General features: G+C 35.9%; 4 protein-coding genes and 1 long non-coding RNA gene across 6 annotated transcripts; 3 read left to right on the forward strand and 2 right to left on the reverse strand.

Annotated features, from left to right (window-relative positions):
• Window positions 1-3: 3 nt before the first annotated feature.
• LOC105665615 (DNA repair protein REV1) lies at window positions 4-4,715 on the forward strand. 2 transcript variants are annotated; one of them, XM_012315559.3, is made up of 6 exons: window positions 4-768; window positions 846-2,220; window positions 2,307-2,748; window positions 2,816-3,992; window positions 4,215-4,357; window positions 4,523-4,715. In XM_012315559.3, the coding sequence occupies exons 1-6, from the start codon at window positions 715-717 to the stop codon at window positions 4,674-4,676; spliced, it is 3,345 nt and encodes a 1,114-aa protein (XP_012170949.2). In that variant the 5' UTR covers window positions 4-714; the 3' UTR covers window positions 4,677-4,715. The 2 variants fall into 2 exon arrangements, with proteins under 2 accessions (XP_012170949.2, XP_020721877.2); XM_020866218.2 differs by lacking the exon at window positions 4,215-4,357.
• A 181-nt stretch (window positions 4,716-4,896) lies between these two features.
• LOC100646269 (GMP synthase [glutamine-hydrolyzing]) lies at window positions 4,897-8,875 on the reverse strand. Its single transcript, XM_012315560.3, has 9 exons — window positions 8,720-8,875; window positions 7,648-7,922; window positions 7,323-7,535; window positions 6,945-7,242; window positions 6,300-6,777; window positions 5,975-6,216; window positions 5,711-5,881; window positions 5,193-5,624; window positions 4,897-5,110 (listed from the first exon to the last, which is right to left on the reverse strand). Exons 2-9 carry the CDS (start codon window positions 7,866-7,868, stop codon window positions 5,009-5,011), a joined length of 2,157 nt encoding a protein of 718 aa, XP_012170950.1. The 5' UTR covers window positions 7,869-7,922; window positions 8,720-8,875; the 3' UTR covers window positions 4,897-5,008.
• Window positions 8,876-9,508: 633 nt separating this feature from the next.
• On the forward strand, window positions 9,509-10,323 carry LOC100650660 (cytochrome b5 domain-containing protein 1). Its single transcript, XM_048411543.1, has 2 exons — window positions 9,509-10,015; window positions 10,106-10,323. The coding sequence occupies exons 1-2, from the start codon at window positions 9,509-9,511 to the stop codon at window positions 10,319-10,321; spliced, it is 723 nt and encodes a 240-aa protein (XP_048267500.1). The 3' UTR covers window positions 10,322-10,323.
• Window positions 10,324-10,329: 6 nt separating this feature from the next.
• Window positions 10,330-12,906, forward strand: LOC100650538 (malate dehydrogenase, mitochondrial-like). Its single transcript, XM_003400272.3, has 6 exons — window positions 10,330-10,747; window positions 10,819-11,108; window positions 11,789-12,046; window positions 12,126-12,258; window positions 12,546-12,748; window positions 12,805-12,906. Exons 1-6 carry the CDS (start codon window positions 10,573-10,575, stop codon window positions 12,898-12,900), a joined length of 1,155 nt encoding a protein of 384 aa, XP_003400320.1. The 5' UTR covers window positions 10,330-10,572; the 3' UTR covers window positions 12,901-12,906.
• On the reverse strand, window positions 11,349-15,401 carry LOC110119812. Its single transcript, XR_002308304.2, has 5 exons — window positions 14,792-15,401; window positions 12,613-14,667; window positions 12,387-12,512; window positions 11,970-12,303; window positions 11,349-11,858 (listed from the first exon to the last, which is right to left on the reverse strand). It is a non-coding gene; the product is annotated as an uncharacterized LOC110119812 (long non-coding RNA).
• Window positions 15,402-21,697: the final 6,296 nt, after the last annotated feature.

A 21,697-nucleotide genomic window follows, 5' to 3' on the forward strand; every position in this document is an offset into this window, starting at 1 on the left:
TCTTCGCAGATAAAGTGTCGTTTTATATGATTTTTATTTTTTTATTTGTTATTATAAAAACTATATTTTATGACTTTATATCTACACATATGTATAAAAACTTAATATTACGAAATTATAAATTGTTTACAATAAATATCATTTCATAAAATTTGAAACTACGAATGAGACATTGGGATGTATAAATATTAAGTAACGAGTATATAGTTACTATCAGTTTTACATGTATATATATACTACTTAAATTGTATATATAATTGTTTAATAAACGAAAAAAGTTATTTTTGTGTATATTAATGTGGTCTTCAATGAGAGATAAATAAACTATCTAATAACTCTTCCCAGAAGAATCGTATGAATCGAGCGTTTAATACAAGTGGTTAATATGTAGACAGCATGAAGTGATTTATCGTTACGTATTATATTTATCGCAAGGGTTGCAATGTTACGTGTAATATTGAAAACTAATTAATATGAATAATTTCTGTTCTATATAACATTATATTTTCAATGCTATTTAAATGGTTGGTTCGTGTATTTAAATTACATTCAGAATGTTCAACAAGGTATTTCATTTGCATAAGGTTATATGGGAATGAATATTTTTATCAAATATAAAAAATCGGTGTATATAGATATGGAATACGATAATTATATGATAGTTTCATTTTAAAGAATTTCATACTCCAGTTATATGATATAAAATTTGTTATAATGTCAAGAAAAAGGAAAAGCAAAGCTTGGGGGGAAGATGGATTTGAAGATTGGGTATGTAAAAGACATTTAAAACTTTTTAATAAAAGTAAACAAATTAAATGTAGAATAGAATAATGGGATAATTTTAGGGTGGATACATGGCTGCAAAGCAAGCGAAATTAGAAGAACAATTTCACAATGAAGCAGACAATGAAATTAAATCATCTAATATATTTGAAGGAATAGCAATTTTCGTAAATGGTTATACTAATCCAACTGCAGATGAACTTCGTCATTTAATGATGCAACATGGGGGCACATATCACCACTATATGAGGCCAAAAGCAACAACTCATATTATTGCATCTAATTTGCCATATTCAAAAATAATGTTATATAGGAAAAGTCAAAACCCAATTCCCATATGTAAAACTGAATGGATTATGGATAGTATAAAGGCTGGTAGAATTTTAAATTTTCAAAAGTATTTGCTTTATTCTCATTGTACAGATGTACAACTACAATTAAAGTGTGCAATACAAAATACAGGAAATAAAACAGATGATACTTTTCAAACACATAATATACAAAGAAATAATGAAGTAAATAGTTTAAAAATTGGTAATAGTAGAACTGAAACAGTAAAACATACTTCTATACAAGAAAATACCTTCAATCCTGCATTACCAATGAGTTCAAAAGATACTCATTCAACAAAAAATTCAGAATTCATATCAGAATTTTATAATAATTCACGATTACATCACATTGCAACAATGGGAGCAACATTTAAAGAGTATGTTAATGAACTGAGAGATAAAAATAACGGAGAATTTCCAGGTCTTATTAGATTAAAAGATATTAGATTGAATAGATCATTATTTGGTTCTCAATTAGCATTTAATATCGTCCCAAATGATTTACGAGAGGAAAACAAGATAATAGATAGTCAAGATTGTATTATAATGCACATAGATATGGATTGCTTCTTTGTCTCAGTTGGTCTTAGAGATAGGCCAGAGTTGAGAGGCCTACCGATTGCAGTAACACATGCAAAAGGCAATAAGGATGGAGAACACGGTTCATTATCAGAAATAGCATCTTGCTCTTATGAAGCAAGGAAAGCTGGCGTAAAAAATGGCATGTTCTTAGGAGAGGCATTAAAAATATGTCCTAATTTAAAACCAATACCATATAATTTTGAAGGCTATACAGAAGTTTCCTACATGTTGTACGATATTGTAGCATCATACACATTAGATATTGAAGCAGCTAGTTGTGATGAAATGTATGCAGACTGTACAAAAATATTGGAAGAATCTTCTTTAACACCAATGGAATTTGCAACTATAATTCGACAGGAAATAAAAGAGAAAACTGGCTGTCCTGTATCAACAGGGTTTGGAAGTAATAAATTGTTGGCAAGATTAGCAACAAGAAAAGCAAAGCCAGATGGTCAGTTTTATATACAACAGGAACATATTAATGATTGTGTTAGCACCTTCAACGTGCAAGACTTGCCAGGTAGGGTATTTTGGGGGTTAATTCAGTTAATTAATAATGCTATGTATATCCTATATTTGTTTAACAATCTTAATTATTTAAATTAGGAGTTGGGTGGACAACAACACATAAATTAAAGAATCTTAATGTACGGACATGTGCAGAGTTACAAGCAATCTCATTGCCGACGTTACAGAAAGAATTTGGCAAAAAAACGGGTGATATATTATATAACATGTGTCGCGGTGTAGATCATTCAAAGCTTAATCTAGAACACGTTAGAAAATCTGTTTCGGCAGAGGTAAATTATGGAATAAGGTTTGAAAATAACGATGATGCAATAGACTTTTTAAAAAAGTTATGTCGTGAAGTATGTAATCGATTAAATAAAATTAACGCAAAAGGTAGATGCATCACCTTAAAACTTTTAATTAGAGCAAAAGAAGCACCTAAAGAAACTGAAAAATTTATGGGACATGGTTTATGCGATTACATAACGAGATCAAAAAATCTTATCTCTCCCATTAGCGATGTCGATATCATAACAAAGTAAGTCAAAAATCGTTTTAATATTTTTGAGTAAAGCAATAGAATAATTTATTCGTGTTTACTTTAGGGAAGTTATTACACTTTGGAATCAAATGCAAAAAGTGCCTGAAGATGCAAGGGGCATCGGTATACAAATATCTAAACTAGAAATATTAAAAAATAAATCCCGTGGTACAACTTTATTAAATTTCATTAAAAATAAACCAAGTAGCACAGTTCAACCAACTATTGAAACAAATAAAGGCAATGAAGTTCAACCCTTAACACATTCGGATGTTGTCGCAGTAATTTCTAACGACGTTAATAATGAGCAAAAATTGCACGTTCCATCCGGTATCAACGAATCAGTCTTTTCCGAACTTCCGGAGGAAATAAGAAATGAAATTTTGTATCCTAACAAAAGTAAAGGATTATCAGATGATAATAAAGATGGAGGTACTGTTAGCGTACAAAATACGAACAAAACACAGCCACAGAAAAGTGTGCAAATGCATCATGAGAATTTTTTTAAACAAATAAAACCTGGCATTTCCAGGCCAAAGGTGGAAATGCCACCTATTCACGAGATAGATATGTCTGTTTTAATAGAACTACCTGAAGATATACGAAATGAAATTCTTAATGAATACAGTGCTAATAAAAATCAAACGAATGCGAATACCAATAAAAATAGTAAATCTTCAACCAGTAAAGCAGCAATTTCTACAGAAATTAAATGCGATGAGCAAAATATATCTTATTCGCAAGTGGATCCAGAATTTTTAGCTGCATTATCGGAAGATCTAAGACGCGATGTTCAAATGTATTGCACTGCTAAAAAGGCAGAATACAATTCGAAAATAAGAAAGGATGGTATGAATAGTAATGGATTTGTAAGAAATAACGAAAACACGAAACAGATTAAAAAAGGGGAACCTAATTCCAAAAATAAAAATAGCAATAAAAATGGCAAAGCGACACATTCTAAAAATAAAAGAAAGAACGGACAAACGTTAAACAAAGCATTGAAAAACGTAAATGAACTTGAACAGATATCGAAGAATAAAACTAATACTGGTATTGCAAGATTCATAATGCCTCCCGTGGAAAAAACCGACTCTGTGAATGATCAAATTACTGAGGATGACACGGAGGCTATTCTTTCTCATAATCGTACTATCTCAGAAGATAATGACAGCGCGAACCAACATCAAGATATTTTAATTGACCTCGTAAATCGTTTACTTAATCTACCTCTGAAACAGGTAGCTGTTATTTATCACTATAGATTATTTTCTTTCTTTGATACATTTTGTCGGGTGGATTAAAAAATGTTAAAGCGATCAGATGGTATTTAATTTCAAGCAAGTCACTTATGAAGGAGTGAATGCTTGATATGCATGCTTGATAATCCGGCTGGTCATCATGTCATCCGTTTAAACATAAATTTTGTAGAATTAATGCAAATATAAAATACACGGTTGCAGGTAAAAATACAAATACAAACGTGGATCACTAATTCTAAAATCGTGAATGAAGTAGACTTTTTATCGCTTGCGACATTTCTTAGCATGCTCCCGGAGAAAAGACGCATCGAAGATTTACATGTATTATTGAAAACCATGCATAGGTAATCTATTATGCAAATTTCATACGCACACCCTTGTAATAGGTGGATTTTGAGTAATATAACACAGAGGATTCGGGGAATAGATATCATTTTACTCAGTTATGATTGATAAATAAAAATGATATTAAAGATAATACATTAACTTATTTATGTTCGTATTTTTAGATGTATGACAAAAACTGGAAATTGCATTTGGCATGGGACATATAGGAAAACAGTAAAATACGTTCAACATTATATGCAAATTGAATATAACAGTAACCTCATGGTACCACCAATCAAATGCAACCTTTTGCAATGTAACAGTGATGTAATGTAAATTTTTCGAAATTTAATAAATTAATATTTTTACAATGAGGTTAATAAGAAACCTATTTACAAGCAAACATGATACTTACCTTCAATTTCATTGAACACAGTATCAGTATTCTTTAGGTAACATATTAATTTACAATCGAGAACATATTTTTTTTCTGAAAGAACTATGCTCAAAGGTTTCATATAAATCGGTAAGAAGTCATAAACTTCGAATTCGTACGTATTTTTGTAATATATATATATATATATTTTTAAATATATTTTTTACTTTGTAGTTGTTACGCGCTGGGAAGGTGAAAAAATAGAAAGGGGTGAGTTAGAGATGAGCGTTTACTACTCCCATTCGGTAGTTCCTGGCGGTTTAGATGTTAAGTCGTATAAAACACGCGAGATACCGGGTATTGAAGATATTTCGGTCACCAATTTCTTCACCACCTATGGAAAAAAAGAAGTATTGACTTCTTATGCTTACATCTATTATATCGAATGTGTATACACACATATATATCAAACTTACATGTAGTGGCAATTCCTTCCCAGGAATAGCTGGTGTGCCAGTCATAAAATCATTAGTGACGAATGGCCTAAGAACAACTGAACGTTGACATGAGGGTATTCGAGAAGCAGCGTCGCGATCGAAATGTATGGGAATTAAAACTACTGGCATTTGACTGATTGCTCCCATACAACCATTAGTAGCTAATACTAAGTTTGCTACGTGATCTGCTTGTCGAAGCGTAGCTATCACATTCGATGTAAGATGAGTTGGTGTGATATCCGTTACAGAATGATGTAGGTGAGGACCAAAAATGAAGCACACACGGTTTACGTTATGACATACTCGCGGAATTAGTTTTGCGAGGAACAATAGATCCTTCCAATCTATACCCTCGGACAAATTTTCTTCGCTAGATAACCCTACTACATAGCTGTAACTTCTTCGATCTCCCTACATTGTACAGTAAATGTTTTAATCCTTGTAATCAGTCAGGCGGGTTTATTAATCAGATTATTCGTAAGTGATGAACATTATACCTGTACTCCTACACTGCGTATAGGCAAGAGTGTTGCAGAAATATGTCGGTAACTCGAAAGCTGTCGTAAATATTGGCGTTCAGATTCACTAGTCGCACCTTCTACACGATTTAATAATCCGTGTTTCTTTTGAAGCATTTGTTCGTATTCGGCCATTATTTTAACTATCACCTTGGATGGAATTATTAATTTGTTATTTTATGGATTTTTTATGGAGAAGGTGTTCTTTATTATTCATTTTATCGATACCGTAAACGAAAATACCTGTGTTTCTGAAAAATCCTTATCCATATAAGGTTCATCTGCACATAGAATGCGTACAGCAAGTCCAGGACCGGGATACGGATGACGAGCAACTAATGATGCTGGTAATCCAAGATCACATCCTAATTGTCTCACTTCATCCTTATGAAAATCTTTTAAAGGTTCTACTATATGACCTTGAGCTCTTAATGCTCTAACGAGTTCACTGTCATTGTGATGCGTTTTTATCGCATCTGCTTTACCTGATAGAAGTGTTTATATTTTATGTAAATTTGTTGCTTCTAACAGATATGAAAGAACAATGCATTTACGACTATTAATTTACCACTAGCTAATGCACTCGCACTTTCTATAAGGTCAGGCCTGAGAGTGCCTTGTCCAAGAAACACTTCTTCTGGCTTCAAACCCATCTCTGCCATTGCTTCGTTGGCTACTCTCACAAAAACATCTCCTATGATTTTTCGTTTCTCTTCTGGGTTGGTTGTCGCACACAACATTTTAGTTAATCTAGTTCTTGGGCTAGTTGCTGTTCCACATATTCCTTTGTTGTTTATAGTATTTGCATTGGTTACTGGAGTAGCGTTATCCAAGGGTACTGATGTAGTTCCTTGCATGAAGCAGCGACCGGCATTGACGACTCTTAATCGAATTCCCAATTGTGCTAAACTTTGTTCCACAAATTGTGTCTCTCCTTTCCGCATAAAGCCATTATTGATATGCAAAGCTATGACTTGTTCCTTATTTAAAGCTTTATGTAATAGTGCTGCACATACCGTAGAATCCACACCGCCACTCACTAATAACTATGATTGTTTTTTTTCTATTTTAATTGACAATCACATTTTATCATACATTATACTATGTTTTTCAAATATTTTCAACAATTTTACGAATCTTTTCAAGGAATACGAATTCTAGTAAATTTCTAATAAAATTACCTAAATGCTGATTATATAAACCTGTATCTTACCAAAACTTTTTTGTTGCCAACTGTATCTTTGATATACTGGATACACTGTGCCTCCCGACCACGCAGTGTATAATTACCAGTGAGGCCAGCAATACCAAACAAAAAATTGTGTAACATTGTTTTTCCATTAGGTGTAAGATCTACTTCTGGGTGAAATTGTACTCCATACAAGTTCATTTTATCACTTGCTATTCCTGCTATAAAGTTTGATGATCTCCCAGTGATATGAAAGCTATCAGCCACCCTATCTATACTGTCCCCATGTGTTAACAGTACCATTTGCTCTTTCTCCAAGCCCCTGACAAATTATTCATTTTTTAAATATCTTACACTTACAGATAAAAGCATGGAATGGATCATTTGTTTTGACTCACTTACTTAAATAATAGGCACTTGGAGTCTATTTCAATGGGAAACTGACCATCTTCTCTACCTTCTTTACTTATTACCGTACCACCAAATTCTTTATTCATCATTTGCATTCCATAACAAATACCTAGTACTGGAATTCCTATTCTGAAGATGTCTGCATCATATTTAGGTGCATCTTCTGCATATACTGAACTTGGCCCTCCAGAAATTATGATAGCTCTAAAAATTTATATTCAAAAGAATATAATTAGTGTTTGTATATTCATATATACATATTTATATATATAAATACCCGGTTTCTAATATAAAAACATATGATTTGTGATCTTACTTATAACCCTTTTCTTGGAGAGTGAATGCAGATGTATCCAGGGGCAGAATTTCACTGTGCACATTTAATTCACGAATCTTTCGATCTATCACTTTACCATATTGTGCCCCTGCATCCAGAATGGCCACTTTTTCATCGACACATGCCATGCCCAATGTTGCTTCGTTAGCTCCATTATTTCTCTCTGCGCGAAACAATAATCCGTCCGCGCTTTTTTCCATTTCAAAATTTCTTGTATTGCTATTGCTATTGCTATTGCGGTGATTTGAATAATCCTATAAGTATATGATAAATTCAATGAGAAATCAAATATAAGTAAACAAATAATAAAATAACACATAAATCTATTTTTAGCTTCCCTCAAAGTATACTCAAACTTAGCTGCTATAATGTAACAAAGAACAGAATAAAGAAAAATTTTTCCATTTGTTAAAATTAAAAAGGTGTTGTGGCAGAGGAAAATTATATGATTGTAGTCAATAATAAAGCAAATAATTTAAAAAAATTATCTTTTATATTATTATTTGAAATTAGATCAGCAGTTTATTAGGAAATAATTCTAAGTTACATACTACCTTAAGTTCATTGTTTATTAATTACTGTATCATTTTCATGTTATTGAAAACAGATGAGCAAAATTGGATTACACACTACAATTACAAATATAAAGTTTTTTTACTATATGAAACTGATGTTGTAAGCTTCTCATTTTAACAGATGGAAAAGATATACAAACCACCCTGTTACAAATAATATCTAAAGATATCGCTGCATGTAAATGCTATTATAGTATGTCACAACCCAGTATAAGTTCTGACAACTACTGTACATTATAGATATTTGATTCATATGGGAAATTTATTTGAAAATATATACGTGCATATTTTATATTATTTAATGAATGACCTAAATGATGTTTTGAAAAGAACCATTAAATATGACGTTCAGCAAAAAATAAATAACCGGCCGTAAATTTTATGAGCACGTTTCTTAGAAACGAGAGTATTATAATAGCATATCTACTACATGTATCATCTTTTTAGAGACCAGTAAAATGCATCAAAAGACTTACCAAATTATACGAGGCACAGAATATTTCACGCCTAAATCACCAACTAACGTAAAATTAATTACAGCAAAACAGAATGTGCACTCTTTGGACGAGGCAGCCATTCAATCGCCTGCAATAGTCACAATGCAGTGACTGCCTTCAGCTTGAGAGTAACGTAGGAAACCAACAGTATAGTCTAAAAGTTCCTAGCAAAATTCAATACTTATTATATTAATCGATCAATTTTTGAAAAAATATCATCTTATATGGTGATTGACGATTGCTACTTCACGTACCTGCAGACACTCCACGATTTAATATTTTTTCTTCGACGATTATTTCTCCAGTTATCAAGTTTGTCTATGATCCGTCTAGTTTTTTCGTGGAATAGGGCTAACATGAAGATAGTAAATTCTGACATTTATTGAGCAGCATTTTTTGGGCACGTTTAAGGATTATATGTGTTTATTGTTTTTTATATATTTACATAATAAAGCATACGTGTAAATATATCACAAGGTCAATTGTGATCTGCCTCTATGATGTTTAATTGAATGTTAATTCAATACTCTTGACTATCTCAAAATTGCAGCAGTCATATTTGACGTGTTAAAATAAAAAAATTATCTTATCGCGCGAATGTTTTCTTAATTTAAAATGTTTCGACATAGTTGCTTAACATTGCTTTAAAGCACATGTATGTATGTATATATATTTATTTATTTATATTATATAGTACATTCAAATGAAAATCACCCACGACAAATTTCAGTAAAAGGGAGAAAACGTAATAATAGCAGATTTTGTAAAATGTCATTTATAAGTCAATCTTGTTTGTTGGAGGAAAAAGATATTTGTAGAACTAGTAAAGATTTTACAGATGACGTATCCAAAGCAGTCAAGTATTTTCTACCGACAGAAATTGCTATTCATAATACAGAAATTGATTGCTGGATTTCGTATCATGACGTAGTGTATGATTTGACTGATCTTTGTAAAATTTGGGCGAATAAAAGGGAGATCAAACCAATATTAGCTTATGCCGGTAAAGATATAAGTCATTGGTTTGATCACGAAAGAAATGACATTAAACATTACATACATCCTGTTACGGGAGTATTGGTACCATATTGCCCTCATGGTCCGATTCCGGATGTAACACCTTCCGTAGTACCTTGCAGTACTTGGCGACCGTTAGATAAATGTCCTTGGTGGCTCGATGAAAAATATAAAAAAGGATACTTAACCAAAAATGCACGTCCATGTAGAATTTTAAATGTCCTCATCGGAGTACAAGTTATTATAATGGTACAATACTAGATGTTTATCGTTCAAAGAAACAGATCTTTATTTTATTGTAATAAAAGATGTTTACAATCGACGTGTTAATGAAAGAATTTCGTAAAGGTCTGCGAGGAAGATTCTATTAGGCGTATTCAAGAACGTGCTCTTATTTATAACGAAAATGGAAAGTCTTATACGTGGAAGTTTGAAGGAAAGGATTTGAATATCGATTTAACTTTGACAGAAAATGGTATTGCAGATGAACGAGATCGTTTTGCCGCTTGCGGCCTGCCTGAAGATTATTATATTCCATGTCTCATGTGTTACTACAATGAATGATCTAATAATAATTCAGATGAATAAGCAGAAATGGTGGGAAAAATTCTAGGGGCTATACATATGTATATGAAAGTAAAATGAACATGAATTATTATTCGAAGGAAAGTTTCCTACGGTATCATCGTATAATAGTTAAAGCAAATACAAAAGATGGCACCACGACCACTTTAGTCAATATAAGTCAGCTAACTTTCATTCAAGGAAATGAGAACTTTATCTCGTTCAGTAGGCCTTTATAAAATTTAACGACAATGTTTTCACCTATAACGATTCGTACTTTTCGAAATTTGACATCGCGTATTTCTCACGGCAGATATTTTAATCCTCTGACTAAAAAGAATGCTTTTCAAATTACTAGTACACAAATTGATGCCTTCTCTTCGAAATCTATGAAAGTAGCTATTTTGGGTGCTGCTAGCAAGACTGGTAATTTAGGTTACATTCCCTTCCTTTTTCTACTGTATATTTTACATACTGATTACGTTGTCACGCTATAGGGAATAGTCTTTCACTGTTTCTGAAACAGTCACCTCTGATCGATGAACTGGCAATTTTCGATAATAAATGCGTTTATGGTCTTGCGCTGGATTTGAATTATATCGACACGAGGTGCAAGGTTAGTACGTGTAATTATCCTGAAACGAGTCTCGAGCACACGCTCGAAGGAGCGAAAATAGTAATGATCGTAGCAGATGACAGGATCAAAGAGAACCAACACGAAGTCTTGAAATCTAATGCAGATAGGCTATCAGATCTACTGCCGAACGTTATTAAATTTTCACCTCAGGTAACGAACTAGGCCGACTAATGATTACGTTCTTTTTATTATGAAAGAGTATCTCTTAGATATTTTACTCGTGAAAAATATAGTCACACATACAAATTTTCGTACACTTTTTAAAACAGACCTTTTTCTTTTTGTTTTCTTTAAACAAAGCACACAACGACGTATAATAAATGTTTCTTAATACAGGTATAAAAGAGTAATGAAAAAGTTATTAATTGTTTTGGTATAGAACACATTTACTTTGCAGTAAAATTTTGTAGCATTTTATTTCAGTAATAAATGGATGTTTTATAGGGTATTTAGGCTTATAACTGAGACAATAAAGATGCGTTATAGATTCGTATAATGGTACAACGCCATGTTTTCTAGATGGTTGGCCGCCGTTTTTTTATATGTAGTAGCTGACCTCGGCTTTTAACGCCCTCACAGCTTCATCAATTACAAGCAGGTTGTTTTCGACATTCTTCGTGACGATTTCAGACAAGGACAAGGATATTTGTCTTTGGTCATCTACATACCATTTCCTTTATAGCGATGTCGATGATGTGTTCCTTTTCGTGCCTTGTCTATTTTATTTCCGACCAAATTTAGCTTTGTAAACCTTTTTAAGGTCCGATCTGCAAGGCATCAATTTCAATGTCGACTTCTATGGTGAATATCTCTGGCCTTTTTTACTTTAGGCTATGGTCGCAGTCGTAATGAATCCGATAAATAGTTTAATACCTCTGGCAATGGAAATGTATAAAAAGGCTGGAATTTACGAGTACAATCGTCTTTTCGGTGTAATTAATTATAATTGTCTTAGAGCGAATACCTTCGCTGCAAAATTTATGGGTGTTGAACCAGAATGTATGATAGTACCTGTAATTGGCGGAGGTTGTCCGAAAACGTGTATTCCACTTTTCTCTCAGGCAAAACCTTCCACCGAATTATCTCAGGTTGTAAAAATTTCACTAAACGTTTCACAGTGCCTTTTTGATTATCACCGAGTAATCGATCAGTCCATTAATTAATTAGATAGAGGCTAGCAGATTGACACAGGCCGTAAGAATACCCAACGAAGAGTTACTGACATCAAGCAAAGTTAAAGAGAAAACATTTTTAACTCTGTCTTTTGCGGCTGCAAGATTTTGCATGTCTCTATGTAAAGGTATTGTTACACTACCGTCCGTAAATTACAGAATTCTTAGTTTATCTAAAAATAGATATAAGTGAGCGTTGCAACTATTATTGCCATTATTAATTATTCATTATTATTGGAAACAAGTTTTTATTTACCAAGTTTTTCAAAGCCATTCTTTATTTATGTGTGTTGTTTTTCATCTCATGATGAAGATTAGCAAGTGTTTCCTGTTTTACGGACGGGAGTGTACATCAAATACGCAATATTTTTCATAATTAGATCTGAAATTCACATTTCGTTATTGAATTATTTAGCCTTACGACACGAAAGAAACGTTGTGGAATATGCATATGTCAGATCGTGCATGATACCACAACTAACATATTTCGCTGCTCCCTTGGAATTAGGTCCTAATGGAATTCAGAGATATTTGGGTATTCCACCTTTGAGCGATTACGAATGCGAGCTTCTTAAAGCAGCTATACCGTGTTTAAAGGAAGCTATTAAACTTGGAGAGGTAACGAAGTAAAAATATTATTGAGAAAACAAAATGACATCCTTGACTCTTCGCAGACTCTTGCTCTTGGACACGAAAACATTTCATCCGAAGTATGCTTGCAACATACCGATTCGTGTGATCGAATAAATTCGCCTCGTACATCTTCATAACAAGCGATAATCGAAAGTATCAAATATTATTTTTCGTACACTACTTTTTTTTTTTTATTAAAAGACAATCATCGAGAAAGTGCATCGAATCACGTAAAAATGGCTTCGATCAAATATATGTATAAAGTTCTCGAAATATATGTATAATGTTTAAGAAAGTACGGTTAAAGTTTCATTTAACAAAGAGACATTTCATTTGCACCAACCTAATTTGAACGTTTGCTATATGAACATGCTTGTTCCGTCTTATACTCTATCGACGTTATTATCGCATATGCGCATAGATATAACGGTGATGCTCTAATTATAACAAGTCCGTTGGTTTCGTTTCGCGAGTCTCGAATTTACTCGTTTGTTGTAGTTGTGTATAGTAAGCAACTTAACTAGCGTTGCCTAAACAAGGAAGTCTTTGGATCTGATAAGGACAAATACAACCCTGGTCTCAAAGATTCTAGAAGCGAACGCGGTTTTCGAAGAGCCACCGCATCACCGTGTCTCAGGTTACCAGGTAGATACGTGCAACAAAAGTAGAAGAAACTCGTCCTTTCCGCATTCCCGACACGCCATGGTGTTCCCAAGTGTGCGCGGCGACTGCAGACAAGATACGGACGACTGCAGCTGGCAACTCTTTGGCAGAAGGGATTATTGCGAAGTTACCAAGAGAGGGAGAACGCGCGGGTGTTACCTATTGCAAATCTTCGCTAAGCAAGTCTTAAACTCCCTACATTCCAGCGCGATTCAACCATAACTACGGCGAACAGCATAACAAAAATATAATAAATACAAGATAGAAAACACAAGCATAACACAGTGATCCAGGAGGTTTGGTTGCTCGATGATCTAAAAAGCATAATGATTTATTAGTTTATAGATTGCATGCGGCTATTATCCAGTGAATTTAATTCAAACGATAATATATAGCTTTCAGGCTTGAAAATTGCATTATTTTTCCAATGGTTTCGAGGTTAAACGTACCTATTTAAAGAGCCGTTGTTTGGTCCTGTGTGTGCTACCATACCTACGCACCATCTTCATCGAATTGTACTGCCACGCAAACTCGTTCCTCTTATATCGTTATTAACACATGCTCGTCCTTTTTCATCGTACGTCTCTTATTCCACTATTCGTTTTTTCGATTCCATTACGCCGATCCATTGATTCGAGGCATAATCCGATGCTTTTAATGAAACCTCGATTGCAGCTAATGCACTGCTTAAATAGCTTCGAGTAACTATCCATCTTTCTGCTATAAACACCACCAGTCGACCTTGATGGTGTAAGCGATGAGAATCGTTCTGATGGGAACGATGAGTTTCAACGTGCTATCGACGCATATAAAAGCGGTAAACCAAGTGGAAAAGAAAACAATCAAAGATAGGCACGATTGTCTTTCTCGTCGATAAAAATCTCGTAGTAGATCACGTAGTAATTTTCAGCAATGTAAATACTAGAATTTGTAATTTTTTAATCGGATGGATCATCACTGGCGGAAGTTTGAAAATCGGATGTTTCTCTGACTCGTCTTTGACAGAACATCATCGAGGATGTGTACGCTTTTACGTGGTTCTTGCTACTGTAACTTAGGTATGTTGGTAACGCCAGCAACTTGCGGAGCAGGAAATTAATCGCATAGTTTCTCACGACATAATAGTTGCAATACCCATCTGCTAGTATTCTCGTCTCCGCAATTTGTGTCCATCATGCGCTAAAAACTTGGTGTCTATCGATAATTGCTTTAATTACAACGATGTTAACGGCTTCTGAAATCTTAAAAATACAAGTACAAAGTTTTTCTCGCCTAATGAGAGCGAACTTACGTTAACTGGTATATTTAACGACGGCCGTTGGTCAACTAAAATCCGGGGTTCGTTTAGAAATTCCATTCACATACCGCTGCTTCGTACTGCATTTTCGACGTATACTATCGTTCAAAAGTATTCGCACACACACGTTTGCTTATGCTCGATAATACGCGATTTAATTGCAGAACCGCGAATAAAAGTTAGACGCCGGGAAATAAATGGGATCAGTATCAGCGTATTAGTGTATTTCTTCGATCGGGATTCGATATTTTTACGATGCAAGTTGCGTCGACAAAATGTTTTAATCGATCCAACGATCCACGCGATCGTAGGTATTCGTATAACTGTCAACATCGATCGAACGAGCTCAACGATTCTACCATCTAGAAATACATAAGCTTGTTGGTATTCGAGCATTAGAACGCCTCACACGATCGCTTTTTCTCCGGCAAGGCTGGCGCCGTCTGGCTCTTTCTTGTTGAATTCTTCTAATCAAAGAGGTTATCGAGGATTGCGTAGTATCGATCGGCCGTTCTTCTGCTCAAGGACGTAGATTGGAGGACATACATTGCGATTAAGAAGAGAAATCGCTCCAAGTGTAATAGTCGAGAAAGAATCCGTCTTAATGTCACGTTGCGTGAGAAAATCCTTTGAATCCCTCCGACCGTGTCACCATATAGTACATTTTCTCTCGTTAATCGTTTCATATGCGTTTTCCTTCTGGTTTCCTTTCCATTACGAACAATATGTTAAAGAAACTGGTAAATACGGAGTACCGTATTACCAGTTAGTAAGCGTAATATTTTCGGTTTAACGCCGGTGATACAAATTCATTAGCGCGATAGTAATTTTTCATAGCCGCTAATTCGTCACCTAAGGCGTTCGCCTGAACGATCAACGTATTCTAAGGACCGGTTATGAGGATGTATTAGGAAGATAAGAGGATACAGCAGAACAAATGGGCGGGAGGTGAATGTCCGAGCTGAGACCATTTGCTGATATGCCAAGTATCAGCGAGTTAAGACGCTAATCGTATCAACTGACAGTCACCCTACATACCTTACCTTCGTTTCTATCTCTTCGATTTTCAATCGGTTTGAACGTACTTGCGAATCTCGGTATCATTCGTTGCGATTACAACGAAAAGTCATGGTATCGATAGGTTACGTCCTAGTAGAATTTTTGTGCCGGTTGGTCGAAAGTATGGGATCCGTTTTCCACCCTGATAGACTATATGCTTCGCCGGTGATATGTATAGTAACAATAGTGGGTATTGGCTATAGCCGAGATAGGTAGAGGAAAAAGAAGAAGGGGAAGAGCAGAAAAAGAAAGGGATGATGGGTGAACGGCCGCTGAATGGCACGACCTTCCGAGGAGGCCGGCTGAGCGGCCGACCGGCCGTACGACGTGGTTCTGCATGTGCACTCCCCCGCAAGAAGCTTCCGCGTTCGAAGAAGCACTTGAGGCTAGATGCGCGGAATATCGTGAGGAGCTTACGGTTTTTCGATGTAGGATAGGGCACAGACCAACGTACCATTGCTCGACATCGGGAAAATTCTACGAAATCTTTCCGCTAACACGCGCAGATGCTGCTCGATGCTTGGGAATACGATCCCGGATCATCCATTTCGTTCGTATATTCGCTCGATCGCTCGCTCGCTCGCTCCGCTCCGCTCTGTCTCTCGATAAAGCGAAACCGAAGTCAAACTGTGTATCGAAGAGAAATCGATAGATCGCAGGGCAGTTATTGGTGTGCTTCGAGGCGATATTAAGTCGATTCGTTACGGCGTTACTCGCAGAGTTATCTGCCGAGTTGCATAGCGCGGCAGAAGATAGTGTGCCGTCAGCGTGCATACCTGTCCCTACAATCCACATAATCTTATTTAAGTACGGTTCTAATAATAGTTCGAGCGAACTTTTTACCCCGTCGGTATTAGCGGACGGGGTATGTATATCCTATTTTCTCTCATTGTCAATGAAAAATACCTCGAGCCAGCAAACCGGCTGTACTCTCGCGGCAATACGGCTGCTCGCGTGGAGCTCTCTCAGCGGTGCGCAACGGGGCATAGGAGTGCAGTGACTTTGCACCGCGACTGCGCCTAACCTCGCAGATCGTCCACTAGTTTTCTCTCTTTTCTCCTTTCACTATTTACCTCCCTCTTTCTATGGTGCATTCAGATCCACCTACATCACCGCCATTGGCGCCTCTACGATCCTCCGCAGAGATCCTGCTTCTTGGGCCAAGGCGAGAGCATTGTTGCCAGGAGCTTTTAAGGGCAAAGGCATAGTTCATGCGTTGCAATCGCACCAAGCGTGGCTTGTTTACGATGCCGTGGCAACCAGATTGGCTTTTTCTCCTAGATTGACACGCATGCTTTCGATGTTTCCACGACTATAGAAATCATAGTCGTGGAATTTAAAGTTAAATGCAATGTATCGAGATGTCTCAATTATTTTTCGATACACCAAACGCTTGAACTTGATTCATTGTTTTGCGAACTTTTAGAAATTAAAAAGTCTGTTTTTTCCTCTAGATCGATATTGAACTTAAATTTCAAACGAATTTACATTTGATTCGATACAAAGACATTTCGAATAAAATTCTACACCGTTTTTAACCGTAATACTTGGAATCGTGATTTTTACAAGAATTCTAGCAAACATCTTGGAAAAGAATTCTTACCGCGGCCTTGCCTTTACCGAAACACGTTTCATCGTTTAATACGTACATAGCGAGGCAATGTACCGTGCACTTTTAAAACAATGTGCGTATCTGCTCGAGGCATCGCTGCTCGAATCCTTAGATACGAGAGTGGAACTGAAAGAGAAGAATCTCTTTCTTTCATGCAGCAGAGCGCGGCTGTCTTTAGTGAACCTAGACCTCGGAGGCATCCTTGAACTTGACGATACTCGTGAGGGCTGAGAAGAGAACTACGCGTTGCCACTCGAGGCACTTGTATCCAGTTATACGTGCATACTCCTATTTTCACATACTTCGCTTCGGTTGAAATTTTAGGGTAAAGTCGCAAGTGTTAGATGTTTCGTTAGTTCGTTTTTCTTAAGCGTTGAGAAAATTAAACTTTTAATTAGCAGAGGAATAAACGACCCGAACTTATTGGACAATTTAATGGAAACCGTGGAACGAAAATGATTAAATCATCGTTTTCTTTTTCAAAATTCTGTACGACTATCGGAGTTGGTAGCAAACAAGGTATAAAATATTCCGTTACGAGACTCGTGTTGCATTTGTAATAGCGACGCGACGTTGTAAACAAGCTGAATGTTAAAAATGAAATAATAAGCGTATTGTGACGTCGAGGATTCATCGTTTATAACGTTCTGTCCTGAAATCTTTCATCTTTTCGTGCATGGTAAAAACATTCGAGAATAATTATAAATTATGATAGTCATGGGTGTCCCTCCGTCAAGAACTCGCGTAATTTAAGATCAACACAAGGAACCCCACCGCGAATACCAATTTTGCATAATCGCATATTCCACTCGGCTCTTCGCTATATCGCGGCAGGGATTCACGCGTGCTTATTTTAGAATGTCTAGGCAATATCTTTGTATAATGGCCAAGATGCATGGACAACCGTAATTGTGCAGATTTAAATGTAAATATGAACAATGCTGCGAGTATGCTAAGTTGGAAATCCGGTAGTTTCACGGTAAGAAGAGGCGTTTTGTATCTCGTAAACTTGCACTTAACGCGAGCTGATATTCTCGTTTGGAGACGTCATATTAAAGCGAGTTTTAGCACGAGAAATTATTAGATAATCGTGGACTTAGAAACTAGTTGTATAGTAACGTATGTATTACACCTACGTTTAAGAGATCGATTCTATTTTTTCTTTTTTTTTTTTTTTTTTATTACTTTGATGAACTTCGACTATTGAAAGTTTTCGGTGTACTTGAAAAATAAGTACGTTTCGAGCAACAAGTAAAGTAGAGTTTCTTTAGTTTGTTCAAGATGCAAGTTGATCGACCGTCGTTCCCCTAATACTTTACGATTTCAATTAAAAAATAATCCTTCCTTCCATAGCGATGGTGTTATAATCTCACGCGTTTGCTTTATTCGGGATGGAACACTATCAAACACATCGGTTTATCAATATTTGGCTGATTCGCGAATTATAATTTCTTACGAGGAACCAGATTTCGCCCAGGGACAAAATCCGCCGCGTGATCACGAGATATTCTATTCTCTATGAACATTTAGCGAAATATACAGCCATGGTTACACAATATCTTTGGTAACGTGGAAAGTGTCGCGTTTCATGACCAGTTTTCAATCGTAATACTTCTGCGGCTATAGACCAACTACGTTAATGAGATCTTTGTAACGGGATGCGTTTCTTGCCTTGATACTGGTGCTGCTTTACGGAGAACAATAATTACCATCAACCGTATCATTCGTTAGATAACGAACTATAGAAAAACATAACGAATATCGAAATAATATGAACGAAATCGTCATGTTGTAGTATTTACCACGCGATAAAATTACTTTCTAGTAAGCAATTTTCGATCGAGATTTTTAAAAACCGGGGCTTTCAGAAGAAATTTTATGAGACTAGGATTACGACACATCGTTTCGATAAGTTCAGGTTGCATCACGTCACATTACGACTACATACTGATATACGTTGTTAATGAGTAGTCGGAGCTCACGGTACTCTGCGGCTTACCGCATGGATACCTTCATCAACTTTTTGATAGCTGCTGAGATCCGCTATAATAATACCGATAATGATGATGATGATAATGATGACAATAATAATATCATCAACAACAATAATAATAATGGTAATATCTAATCGTAACACGAGTAATATTTTTCTGCAATGAACTTTCTAATCGTTCGTAACTGAGCGTAATTCCTGTACCGTGATCCGTGTATATTTAACAACAAGCATTAAACGATCATTAACTTTATAGATGTTTTTTACGCTCGGGTGCTGAGAAAAAAGGTTAAGAACCCGATATATCCATAAACTCATGTATCGCGAGCAGCAAAGGAATATACAGAACTTTCGTTTTTTAACTAGGGTAAGAACTTTCGTTGTCTTTAAATGTAACAGGTTGTCTTCTCCTTCGTTCTTGCAACAAGATGGATCTATCATGTTTACCTCATATACGGTACTCGCGCGAAGGCAATGGAGCCGTCGCTTTTCCCTTTTACGTTTGAAATACCGATGTCTGAAATGCGCCATCTCATCTATATTTACTCTAATTATACTTGTTTTATTTCACAAATTCTATCAACTCGGATAATATTGTTTGCGGTCGTAAAATCGATCACGCAATAAACATGAATTACGTAAGAGTAGAAAACTCGTCGTAGCCTCAGCGACGAATGCGCTGCTCTGATTTATATTTTCATGGATCGATGTTAGAGTGTTTGGCGCGCGTTGAGGACAATCTATACGTATCTCTCGGTGACCGCTCTTGCGTATAACGCGGTAAACGAAGACACGCGAATGTGGTTAGATACTCGACTGAAATTCTAGATCCACGCGTGTTTTCCTGGATTATAAATTATTCCGTTCTTTCGGAGAAAAGTCGTCAGATTTTCATCACCAATTTAGAAAATATAGGTATTGGTTGAGATTCGTCTTTTTCGTTCGTGATTACCATTACCCCGAATGTAAAACTTGGTCCACTCTCGGAAACATTCGATTATATTGGATGGAATAGAACAATATACGTATACGTAGTAAACGTTCCTTGACAACAATGGTCCCAGTCATTTACCATAATGTCACATTGTTTCCGAGTAGCATGCTCATGGAACACACCCACGATTCTGTTTTACCAGATGGTAAAAAACGGATACAACAGATAAAGCGTACAGCTTTGATGATTATTATAAAATCATTTTCCTTTCTACCGTACCACAAATCTTGATTTAAGGCAGCGTTCCAGCATTCAGAGACACTCAATTCCTGTCATTCTGAGAACGATAGTACAGTTCAAAATTATATGTTGCATACAACGACTTGCGTGTATTTAGCGATACATGCGTTTTAATTGATATATGTAGGTCTGATAAACGATTCGATTTGATGTCGTAACGATAAAGTGCAATCGTATCTATGTGTTCTTAAGTATTATATCACTGATATTAGATCATTCAATACCAGACTATAGATAGATCTATAGACCATATCTTTCAAGAAACATTAACGAAGAAAATTTATGAATTCAATTTTTCCATAATAACATTAGCCAAACTACGCGAGAAATGTCTCAGTACCGCCGCGTACGTAACAAGTGTCACTTAAAACAGTGATTTCGCGAGCGAAGGGAGGGAAAATTACAATTTGCCCGTTTCAAGTCCAACCGAGAAACGAACAATTTTTTAGCCGCTTTATCTTGTACTTGTTTCCATCTCGTACCGTAAATCTTAAAAAGGAATACATCGGTCTTCGAAGTTCGCGTTGTAACGAGAGAAACGATCGTTGGAATCCTTTCCACGGAGATCTTCTACGAACGATAGCAATCCAGTGTATACAGGTTGAAAATAGAAAGAACTTTTTTCATCCTGAAGTACGGAACTGGATTTTATCGAACATGGCGAAATTCGGAGTAAATTATGCAATCGTCTTTTCCCGTTGTGATTGTCGTCTTCCTAGGGAGATTGTTCGTCTTGTTAACCGCCTGCACGAGCTACCGCGATATCGCGGATATATCCACTCGTAGAATTGCGAAGCGGAAAGATCGCAAAGAGGGAGAGAAGGGAAGCGAACTCATCGTTAACTCTAACGGTCCCTCTGGATCTCGGTAGTCCCGTCTCTCTATGATCTCATGACCACGATCTTTGTGCTTTTCCTTGGATTCAACGGCGCTTCTCTTCCTCTTCGACCGATCTTCCAAATTTGCTCTTCGATTCTATTCGCGATGTACGTTCTCATTTTAATATCAAATGCCTGGAAACTTTTTCTAAATAAAATTATAACGTCGAGGAATATAATAATTATACGTTTGCAAGA

This window comes from Bombus terrestris, chromosome 13 (assembly GCF_910591885.1).
Source record: "Bombus terrestris chromosome 13, iyBomTerr1.2, whole genome shotgun sequence".
Classification (NCBI taxonomy): Eukaryota; Metazoa; Arthropoda; class Insecta; order Hymenoptera; family Apidae; genus Bombus; species Bombus terrestris.